Genomic DNA, 12,678 nt, shown 5'->3' on the forward strand with positions numbered 1-12,678 from the left:
GATGGAGTAGCCATATACGCAAAGGATGTGTTAGCCCCCAGCTGTAAATCAGTTGACATATCCCACCTCTGTCTTCAGTTCAGCTGTGAAACAGGAATGGTATCTATTGAGTCTGGAAAAAACATTGTACATATTCTCGGAATATACAGATCACCAAGTGAAAATGTAAGGGCAAGTGTAAACACTCTAGCAAACATCCTCGAGCATATACAATCACACAACAAACAGCTCGTACTGATTAGTGACATCAATATAGACAGACTGAAGAATACGGTGGATCAGTCAAACCAGAAGAACAAAACTAAATCATCATTCTCTGATAAAGGCTCATCCCATAACACAATACCAGATGGAGGAGGACTTTAAACAACCAAAACAAACCTTGAAGAAAAATGTTTTTAGTGTACCACTTTAGAAGATGAACGTACTTCTCACCAAATCAAAAGACTGCCTTTACCAGCCACCCGCATCACCCATAATACTGTGACCTCAATTGACTGTATATGCACAAATTTACCAGAAGGCAACATCGACACGGCCATAATTCAGTCCGGACTCTCTGACCACACTGCACAAATTTGCAGGATTCACAGCTATGAATTGAAAACTTCGTCAGAGTATGCTTACAAAAGATGTTTCAGTAAATGGAACCTTGATACGCTTACATCTATCCTTTACAATAAAAATTGGGACCAAATTCATCTCGCTAGTAACTCAGATGCAGCATACAATATCTTTCAAGGGATCCTACAAGCGTTTCTTGACATTGCCTGTCCCAAAAAGAAATGTATTAAGAAAAGAAAAAAGAGAACTTTCCCCTATGACAATGAGGCAGAAAATTTTAAATTTGACTTTCTAAATGCTCTACATAAATATGAAACAACAGGAAATGTGCAAGACAAAGAGATCATGGTAGAAAGGAAGAAAAATTATGACAAGAAACTCAGACAATTAAACCAAAACGCAAATGCAAATTACATCAAATCAGCTGATAACAAGAGTAAAGCCCTATGGAGCCTTATAAACAATGAAAAAAGAGGAAAAACCCAACTAAAATATCCACAAATGCATATTAAAATTAATAACAGAGAGACTGATAGCCCTCAGGAAATAGCTGAACATTTTAATACTTATTTTACTAATGTAGCCGAGCTGACGCTGAAAAAGAATAGACAGGTCATAGGGAACCATGACATAAATGCACCTGACCTTCAAACAGAAATAATCTGCCAAGAGTCCTTAATTCTTACACCAACAAACAATGACGAGGTCAGGGATATTATAAACCCCCTTAAATCAAAACAGTCAAGTGGAATGGATGAATACTCATCTAAGCTTGTCAAATACTGCAGAAAAGAACTGACTCCACCTCTTTCCTGGTGGAGTATAATAAACAATGTAATGTAAGTATAATAAACAAATCATTCAGCCTAGGCCAGTTTCCCTCTGCATTAAAGTTGTCGAAAGTATACCCGAAGCACAAAAAAGGATCTACAAATGATGTGCAAAATTATCGTCCTATCTCCCTGATTTCTACATTTTCAAAGATTATTGAAAAAGTTGTCCTCATCAGACTTATGACACACCTCAAGAAGCTAAATTTAATCAACGACTGCCAACATGGATTCTCAAAAGGAAAATCTACCATTTCTGCCATAATCAGCCTAATTGAAGACATTATTGACCAAATAGACAAGGGACAATATATCTCCGCACTTCTTCTCGATTATAGTAAGGCATTCGACTGTTTGGGACATGACCTCATCTTAAGGAAACTAACATTACTGGGAATCACAGACACAGCAAACAAATGGTTTGCAAGCTACCTGTCAGGACGAACCCAAGTAGTTGAGGTATAGACAACCACACTTGGAATTACAAAAACACACCAGTCAAAACCACTTCCTATTCTCCGAGGAGTTCCACAAGGGTCTGTACTGGGCCCAGTCCTCTTTATTCTATTTGTAAATGATTTCCCAACACACACCCAAGATAATAATACATCATGCGTAATGTACGCAGACGACACAACACTCCTGATAAGGAATCTCACTGCAGAAGGTGTTTGTGCAGCTGCTACAGCCTCTCTAAACAAGGCTCTGAATTATTGTAAAACAAATGACCTGGCTATAAACCCACAAAAAACAATACAAATTAATTTCAGTAAGAAAAGAGACACTACTCCCAGCATCGCCAATGTAACAGTTGAAAATCATGTAAAATTTCTTGGAGTCATTCTGGACAGAAACCTAACCTGGACTGAGCAAGTGAACAATGTCTGCAAAAAATTAACATCTGGAATATATGTTGTTCGATGCATTAAATGGATCAGCAACTTGGAATCAACCAAAACAGCTTACTACTCATTAGTAGAAAATCACATGAGGTATGGACTTGCGGTTTGGGGTGGCTCCTCAGTTGGAAACCTTAATAGAGTTCTTACCCTACAGAAAAAAGCCATCCGAGTTTTGGCTGACTTAGAACCAAGGCAGAGCTGCAGACATGCCTTCCAGACACGCCAAATAATGACTGTTACTGCGCTATACATCCAAGAAGTTATCATGTATGCACACCAGAAGAATCTCAAAACTGGAAAGGACCTTCATCACTACAACACACGTTATGCAACAAGCTACACTCTACCCATACACCGCACAGCACTTTTCGAGGAGAAACCAACCTACATTGGGCGAAAGCTATGGAACCATCTACCACAACCATTAAGAGAGCTTCAGGGTAATCCTTTTAAAAAAGCACTCCATGACTTGCTTGTTGGACAGCCTTTCTACACCATTGACGAATTCTTGAACCAAGACTGGAGGCCTCAACTGGAACTCAACAATCGCTCTCAAATGTGATGCATCATCGGACTAAAAAATTATTTTTCCAAAACAAGTTTATCTAATTTCTGACTCTATTACTGTTCTTGATGAATATGCTAATAAAGAAGTTTGTCTATTGTCTATTGTCTATTAGGATCAGTATTATTTATACTGTTTACAAATGACTTACCTGAATACCTTGAAACTTTCTGCATAACTTTGATGCATGCTAATGACACCACCTTTCTCTTGAGTGGGAAAAAAGACAGATAATCTTGATATTAAATGTTACACCATTCAACATGGCTTATCAATATTGCCACTCAAATGACCTTGTAGTTAACCCAGGGTATGACAAATCAACTAGCTTTCGGAAGATGTGAGAAGTTACAGCAATTCCGGACATGGGCAGAAAATCCCAAGTAAAGTTTCTGGGAGTCATTGTTCATGAGAGCCTCTCCTAATCACAGTATATTGAAAATCTCCTTCCTAAACTTAACTCTTCACTTAATGTTATAAAGTGAATAAAATCAATAAGTAATACAACTACTGCTAAAGTAACTTATCGCTCTTTGTTTGAAACACACCTTAGATATGTCCTAGTGTTATGGGGAGGAACCTCAACAAGTAAGCTTCAGAGAGTATTGGTGTTGCAAAAGAAGGCTATAAGAGCCTTAACAGGGCTAGGCTTCAGGGAAAATTGTAGAGAAGCATTTATAAATCTGAAGATCATGACTGTAGTAAACCTCTACACAAAAGAGGTTCTAATGTATGCTGTTGGACAATCTATGACACGAGGTAGAGATCTTCATGACTACAACACCTGATATAGCACAAGATACTATCTCTCAGCTCACTACCTTTTCCAATATGGGAAGAAACCATCTTATATTGGCATAAAGCTGTTTAACCCTCCAACTGTTAATCGACAAAATTTTGTCTGTCATTGCCGCTTCTGTAGTGTTAACCGACAAAATTTTGTCGGTCAAACATTCCCTCGTATACTTTTTACAATATACTCCGGTAACGTATCGATTTAATTCATTGAATTCGGGAAGAAAAATGCTAGGAGACAGATAAGTTTTATTCCTCTTTGTATTATTGTTATGACTTAGCAAGCTTGTTATTTTAAAAGTAAAAGAAAACGCGACGTGGTTTGTTGTGACCGCCATGTTGCCACTGCCGTTCAGTATCACTTTCGTGCCGAGCTGTGGATATTTGGAAGTTTTAATAGTTTTATGCATGTTTTAGTGTCGTATTTAATGTGTAGTGTGTTGTTGGATGTCGTAGTAGTGTAAACATATATATTTTAGAATAAATCAATTTCTATTTACTGAAATATGTTTGACAAATTATCGGCTCTGTGTAGGCTATGGCAAAATGACTTGGCTAAAATTCATTTCACATAGTTTGTTATTGTTTTCACTTACTAAACGTTATTTATAGCACTCTTTTAGCTCTGAAGTAACTATTTAGTTTTGGTAAATAGATATTTTTCACAATAAAATATATATTTCCTGTAATTTCTTTGGTTATATATAAAAACTGTTTGGGTTATTCTATAATTTTTCCATATATTTAGTTATATTTATAGTTTTCTAAAACTACATAATATTTCCTGTTACTTATAAATCATAAATTTAAAAACTTTGATATAGTACAAACTTTAGAAACTATTTTATATTTTGCTGAATGAAAATTTGTCGCAAAAGTTTTGAATAATGGCAAAATGTAACTTTTTTTACTTTTCAAAAAATAATTTATGGAAATTATTTCATTAGTACTGTACATTCTATTTTATTCTAAGTAAGAAAATATGCAATACAACATATATTCACAGATAAATTAATGTATTAGCAAAACTTGTTTTACCAAAGTCTTATGTGTACACCTGATTTTCAGAATTTATGCGCATCACTGCTTTTTGTTCTATAGCTTTATGATGCTTTAATAAATGTGTAAAATGTTTATGTTTTTCTGAAACTAGATAAAATTTGACACAGAATAGCTATCTCACTTTTAAATATATCTCACTATAACTTCATTTGCTAGGTATGGTCCCCCCAAATTTAAAAAATATTTTTCTTAAATTTTATATTTGATTAAAAAAGTGTTTATTAAAAAATGTTGTATGGTTAATTTTACAATATAGTGTAATTCTACGTTTAATCCTGAACACAAAAATATATACTTTTATTTATATTGCTTTTATTTTATATTTTTAATAATTTTTTTTAAAAAACCTTGTGCGAAGCTCCATAACAGGCCGACACTACAGGATGAATGACTGCCAGTTCTAGGGTTAACGCACTATCAGAGGAAATGTGTCTCTCTGGAGGAAGGTTAGAGAATGCTCTTACTGATTAGTTAATCAGCAATTCATTCTACTCAGTGGCTGAGTTCCATGAAAGAAGACGATGAACAATCTTATTTTATTTAAATTACTTAACACCATTTCAATATTTAATGTATTTGGAAATAAAGTGATTTTGTATTCGTACAATAAAAGAAAACATTTAGAGGACTGAAATATATCCTCTTCTGCAAATGTCCAATACTGAAGCATAAGTATAAGCATGCAAAAGTAAACTAATTATATATAATTATGGGCACTCTAAAGTCAAAGTTAATAATAAAACACTTTAAAACAAATTTTCTTTTGTTGTTACAAATAGCAATGTAAAATGTCTGTAAGCTTCTTCTCTTTCCAAATCATATATCATCAAACTTAAACAAAGAATATGGTGTTGTTAACATTAGTTCAGCTGTACCAAACTTCCAACTAATAGAAATAACTATGTAAATTATTTATAACATTATTTTATTGAATTGTTGATAGTATGATATGTACAGTTTCTTTGTAATAAGAAAAATTCCAATTTATTTTAATAGTAAAATGGGTAATTGCACTTAAAACCCAATATTTTACAAAAACCAAGTCTGACAATTTTTACTAAAACAGTATTTTAAGTGCAGATTTATTTCACACTATTTTCATAAATTAATTAAGCTGCATTTCTTACTGTTTCCATGATCCTTGTAGTGTGCATGAAACTAGAAACACAGTTTATATACATGTGTACTTGATGTTGAAATAGCACATACATGTATTCTACAGTTTAGAATTGATGTAAATTTTATCCCTTCGAGTTTTGATGTCGCTATGAAGGTGACCATATTATTAATAATTCAAAAAATGTTCTTGGCTGCCTTTTTACTAATTTATACCATAGGCATTGTATTTTAAATTTTGTATGTTTTTTAAGTCTGGACATAAGCAAACAGTCTTAACCAATATTTTGTATCTATTCCTCTCATGTTTGCAATACCAGTTATAAAAGCTGACATCTACTAAATAATTAGAATACTTCAGTATAACACAATATTAGTAGTTGAAACCTTGACTCCAAATCAGTTTCCCACACGTCCAGTCTCGGATGGGCAAGTGCACTTATGAGGACCGCAAGTTGTTGTGTATAGCAGCATCAGACTTTTACAGACAGGTAATTAACATTTGTAAATTTATAAATGTCACCTATCGAATTCATTGTCATATAGTCATGAAAAATAAAAATATCATATGATTTAATATTGCATATTACGAGGCGTGTTTTTTTAGTAAGGTCCGTTTGAACATAAGTACACAACGAAAGGTTGTTTCAAAATAGTAAATTTATTTTCAGAAAGTACATACTTCACTCTATTTTTCGACATAGTTGCCAAGTTTGTTCAAACACTTATCATACCTCTCAATCAATTTAAAAATACCCTCTTCATAAAAACTTCCACCTGCTCCTGTAACCAAGAGGTCACTGCCGTTTTTACGTCGTCGTCATCATTGTAATGGTTGCCACTGAGATGTTGTTTGAGATGGAGGAACATATGGTAATCGTTCGGCGCAAGATCATGACTGTAAGGAGGATGGTCAAAAACTTCTCAGGCAAAACTGTTCAATAATTGCGGGTCTGACGTGCAGTGTGAGGTTTGCATTGTCATGGAGAAGGTCAATTCCCTTTGTCAGCATGCTGCGTCTTTTGTTTTGAATCGTTTTGCGTAGCTTTGTCAGGTTTGGCAGTACGCTTCCGCATTGATAGTTATGATCTGACTCAAGAAGCCGTCACCTTCTTCCTGATATCAAGTCAAGAACTCCATCGTACACTCAAATCTTTGGTTTTGTGGTCCTCTGTTAGAAGTTTCAGGACCCAACGGGAGCACAGTTTCCTAAACTAGATGTTCAGAAATAATTTTATGAAGCACTGATCTCAACATGTCAGGAAATTCGTTTGAGAGACCTGTTATTGTGAAGTGCCTGTTCTCATGAATCCCTGCTTCAACTGAAGCTACCAAATCGTCTGTAACCAAAGAAGAGTGACTGCAGCGGTCCTCGTGATGGACGTTGTCACGGCCATCTTTGAATTGAAGTACCCACTTACGCACTTGCTTTCACTCAACAGTATCACCATACACTTCACAAGTCTGTTGAATTTTTGCAGCAGGCAGGTTCCTTGCTGACAAAAACTGTATCACTGAAAGAACCTCACACAGGGTGGGTGAGTTGATAGTTTTAAACATTTTGAAAGCACAGAACAGAACTGTACAAATTAGCTACAGAGCTGAAACTGAGCACAGTTTTTCCCAAGGCTTGCACACGCTCGTTGCGGTATGCACATGAACTACTAGTATCTAGAACAAAACAGACCTTACTTACAAAACACGCCTTGTATATATTAATTCATCACTTATGTACAGCTGCAAATTCCTAAACAAAGTGAAAACCGATATTCAGATCAGAGTTTCATTGTATGAAATTATTGCACTGCAGACCTCAAACTCACTGTGCTGGACTGCGCTCTGCCCAGCTGCTTATGATAGTATATGCTAGTAGTAGTTAATTAGTTCTTTTTATTTTTTGTCTGAAATGGATACACATTTTCCAAACATCACAGAATGTTAAAAGAAGAATATGTTACACATACACCGTGTTACATCAAAACATTGAAAGACAGAGATATAAACAAAGGTGACAGACGGGATGAATTGTCATTGTGAAACTACTCTTAGTTTGTGATGAAGTTTTAGTGTCACAGAAGTGATATTTTTTTCATGTACAGAATTTTTCATGGCACTCAAAGTACTAATTAAAGAATTACAGTTGTATAGGTTTTTATTAAAAGATTCACAGTTTACTTTTCCGTAAAACTTGCAAACAGCGTTAGAGCTATGATCTCTAATGTAAGAAAACAGCATTATTCATTTATCTAAATAAATAACAGCATTATTATTTATGCTAACTTAATAAAAAAACAAAATAAAGAACTAAATATAATATTGGAAACTAGGTTATCCGTAACTCTCAGTTGTTTTCATTGTATATTAGCTTCATGTAGAGAACAAACTATTTTAGGGCTCATACAGTAAGCAAAAATTACTAAATAACTATAATAATAATATAACAAGGTACTATATTTCATGCTCTTTCTTAATATATTTGACAAAAGTCATTTATAAAAATATTCATACTTAAAAATGGAATGTTTGTACACATCTGCTTTGGCAACAAATATCTGTCTTTGCCAATTCAGATGGACCTTTGGAAATGAGTATTTATCACATACTAGCTCTGGATTTGCCTGATTAATTGGAAAACAAGGTTTGATCCTAAGTTTTTTCAATAACTGGCTATAACTAGTTTATGTTTTCTTGTATTATTGTACTATATAGATGTTCTAGCAGATAATTCTTTATACACATGTTCATGAGATTTTGTGGAAGGAAACCATGTATTCTTGTATCCTTTCCTTAATTAATTTTCTTCGTTTTTATTGGTTTTGTATCTTTTTTAAGTGACAATAATGTACACAAGATATGGAATACAGAAGGGAAGAAATACAAAACTATGCTATTGATAGATCTTTATTTCAGCATCGTAGACCAGAATTATATGCAAAAACAAACTTCCAAAATGTGTGCAAAATCTATAAACTAATAACGTATAATGGAAAAGACATTTCTTAGATACTTCCACAATAAATTTATTAAAAATAGCGCTTTCGCCGGTTAAGGCATCATCAGTTAAAACTTATGATGCCTTAACCGGCGAAAGCGCTATTTTAAATAAATTTATTGTGGAAGTATCTAAGAAATGTCTTTTCCATTAAAACCCATCTACTTCCACCAAGGATACAAAGCAGATAATAACGTATAACTTCAGATAAGATTATAGATGGTATAAAATAAAATAAGTAAGAATGTTTAATATCTGATAGTTACATTTATATTTAATTTATGGGTTAAAAATAATAATCTTATGATATACAGAAGAGATTTAATATAATATTGTACATAAAAAATAATGCACTTTTCCTGTATTCAAATACCTCAGTTTCTAGTATTTTAATCATCCTGTTATTGATATGTTGCAGTTAACTGATGTTCAGCAAAAAGAAACATTTGTAAAGACATTCAAAGAAGCAGCGTCTACACCCCGTAGTCCGTTTGCTGATGTCATTGCCAGTTTGTAGATATTAAACTTCTGTAAGTCATTTTGATCTAACCAGCATCTTTAGTAGTGCTTTTGTTAAGCCTCTACTCTGGAAACTGTTAAAAGCAGAGTGCTATGCCCAACCTGCTCCATGTCTAAGTGGGCAAAGTCACTGGCATTTTCCCACAATATGATGCTACTAGCAGATACTCTTGTAACTATTAAATGACTCTTCATCCAATTGAACATGATTTTTCATTGTTTCTGCATATCAGTGCCATTGTTTTAACACAAAATAATATTGCTTTTAGTTGTTTATTTGTGTGAAAAAGGCTGGCTAAAGTCTTAATGTGCGAGTGAAGAGGATCACAATTTACCAAATGATTTAGGAAGATCTGAGCTCTAGTGGCAGTGCAAATTTGCTCTGAAAGACAGTTAATGAGCTATAGTGGCCTCTATTTGATGTTTTTTCCTAGAAGAGTGGTAGTAGTTACCATCCCATCTAATGAGAAAAGGCCCTTTTCCACTTTGACCATAAATGCTGTGTCCCACGACTGTATCACTCATCACCCAAGTGCCAGTGTTGTCAAAAGTCTTCTCAATGACAAGAAAAGCTCCCAGAACATTTTTTTACGCTGCCAGGGCTTTCTCTATCCTGCACACCAATTGGTACAGAGCAGAGTCAGATAATTTCCCTGAAGTGTAAGCATGTTGATTTATATGAAGAGGATGCTTCAAAAGACAACTCTCAAACTAACCTTGCAATCATCTTCTCCAAAGGTCCTAGAGAGTTAAGGATGACAAACAGGTTGGTCTAAAGGATTTAGGCTGATTCGCACAATCTCCAAGACAAAGGAATGTTTGGAGGGCTCACATTCCTCCATCAGATACCCTGATAGCAGTCCTCACAATTGAGGAAGGAAAAGGTCTAACCCGCTGTAAGCAGATTGATACTGTTCCTCCAGGTGATTTATAAGGAGTGAAACAATTTATCCCTCACTCAATCCTTTTGAAACCTGGTGCACCAAACTCCATTGTGAGTGACTGGCATGCTCTGCAGATCTCCTAAAACTAGTGGTTTATCCTCGTAATGGATAATGAAGTCTGGAAAGTGGGTGCTTGCCATTAGATTCAGTACTCCTCCAGCTCTGTAATGTATTTGCATTGGTCGCTCTTGCAACTACTTAATATTTAGGTAGAGTCTTTTATTTTTAATTTCTAAATAATCTCCATAATAATCAGTGCCGAATTTCTTCTTGGCTAGTCTTTTGGCCATGAGAACTTTACCACTCTTTTAAACAGTTTTACTAGAGTTATCTGAGTTTTGTTACCAAGATTGATTTACCATTGATTTCTGTATTGGAGTATTTGTATTTTATTTTATCTTGCATCTCAGACCAAATCTAATATTTACAATTAGTCCAGAATTCCTTCTACCCTATGAGGAAAAACTTAAATTGTCCTCAGGTATCTATTTTGGGCCAATTAAAAGTAGGTAGTTTCTGATTAATTGTCTTGAAATTTTACCAAATTTGTTGACTTAACATTATGCATGTCTTTTTGCATTGAAAATGTTATCAATTTTAGTATAAAAATGTATTGATCTTGCATGTATAAGTATATACATGTTCATGTACATAGGTCTTCATGAATGAATGTGAGTCTTACAGGTTCTTCTTTTATGACATTCAAATACTTTAGAGTTAACTAAGTGGACATGCTTGCAACAATATGTTAAAATACTACTATACAATTACATTATCACCTTTGTATTAATTAATCATAATAATTGGATCAATGAACAAAATGTTTTTGGTTCATGCTGTTTTCCCAAGAACCGGTGACATGGAAATCATCACTGTTGAACGAATAATTTCAAATATAACAATGTTTGAAGTAGTTCTTGTTTGTAATTTTTATAATATTGTGTATAATTAAAAATAAATTCTGTTTCAGAAATGGCTCTAAAATGAAACTTCCATCGAAGAGGCTCAAAAGATTTAGCCCCCATACATATACTTACGTATACTGAAAGTTTTGTATTTATTTTTCAAGGATGATATGTTGTAGATGTTTTGTTATGTTTGTAAATTGTTCTTTATTGATAATCAATTTAGAACTGAGTTTTTATTGTTGAATAATGTGATATTTACAATAGGGATTTACAGTCATATTGATAGACTTAATGCAATGTACAAGCACTCTATTTTAAGTACGCTTTTAAAATCAAAGTCTAACCATTACAGTTAAGTTTTATTGTACATCCTTCTTAGTCATAGCTAACCAAAGTCCAAAAACAGTACAATTGTATTAATAAACATTCCAAGTCAAGTCTTCTTATACTTTGTTAATTTTGTTAATCATTAGATCTTTTTGTCTTCTTATGTACATCTTATAGTTATGTAAACACAGTTTATTGTAGACTTTTACTATCTTATATAGTGAATCATATTTCCAGTCTTTCTGACATATTATGTTCGTTTTCAGTTTATGACTATGTTTTGTAAATTTAACAGTAAATTAATTATATTTTACTTTATTGTCTGTTGCTATGCGACGGCTTACACAGACATATACCTTAGTTTCTGATCTTATGAGGATTAAACTGTAATTGCAAGTTTTAAAATTATATATTAAAATTACAACAATTTATTTTTTTACAAACCAATATAATTTTAAAATCAAATTGCAGTTAAACATAGCCAAGTGTAAACATCATATTAACTTACAGATTTTTGTAGCAATATTATTTGAGAAACCTCGAAAAAAGTATACAAAATATTTACTAGTTTTAAATTGGAAGAAATATGTTTTTATTTATTTTAGCAAAATAAATAAAAATGAACTGTTTTACATACTACTAAACCTTGTTGATATGAGTTTGTGTAATTAAATATAAAACAAATGCAAATTGATTCAAAACTATTACTTTCCAACAGTACAGTAATTATAATAGTGTTAAATACATCAACACTTTAAGGAGTGCGTGTAAACGCTACATAATGAGTAAGGACGTCATATGATGTATATTCTTATAGTGGCCCAAAGGAGTACGGACGTCTTATGACGTTTAGCCTCTGTATTTTTGTATTACCGTAAATGCATTGCTATTACTGATTGTGTTTAGGTAGATGTCTGTAAAGTGGTTCCATCTATCGGCAACATACTTAACTTCCATGTTTGTGCTCGCATTCACTTGTAATCTGATTTTACCACCAGGTTGCAGTAGCCACCGACTCAAGGTCGCGTTGCGCGCGCATAGCTTTGCTGTCAGAATATGCTGCTACATTATATTAGCCATTCCTTGTATACTGCATTTTTGGCCATATTTATCTTGTGAGAGTGACATATTTGTTAAACAACCATCTAGTTTGT

The 12,678-nt window shown here is 33.6% G+C and overlaps 1 protein-coding gene across 1 annotated transcript in view; it reads left to right on the plus strand.

Annotated features, from left to right (window-relative positions):
- LOC124359472 (huntingtin-like) overlaps positions 1-12,367 on the plus strand; it is a 98,386-nt gene extending 86,019 nt beyond the window's left edge. The window contains exons 31-33 of the mRNA XM_046812235.1: positions 6,238-6,325; positions 9,245-9,356; positions 11,260-12,367. Of these exons, the coding sequence (XP_046668191.1) occupies positions 6,238-6,325; positions 9,245-9,343 (187 nt within the window). The 3' untranslated portion in view covers positions 9,344-9,356; positions 11,260-12,367. The remainder of the gene's footprint in view (positions 1-6,237; positions 6,326-9,244; positions 9,357-11,259) is intronic.
- The last annotated feature ends 311 nt before the right edge of the window (positions 12,368-12,678 follow it).

This window comes from Homalodisca vitripennis, chromosome 4 (genome assembly GCF_021130785.1).
Source record: "Homalodisca vitripennis isolate AUS2020 chromosome 4, UT_GWSS_2.1, whole genome shotgun sequence".
NCBI lineage: Eukaryota > Metazoa > Arthropoda > Insecta > Hemiptera > Cicadellidae > Homalodisca > Homalodisca vitripennis.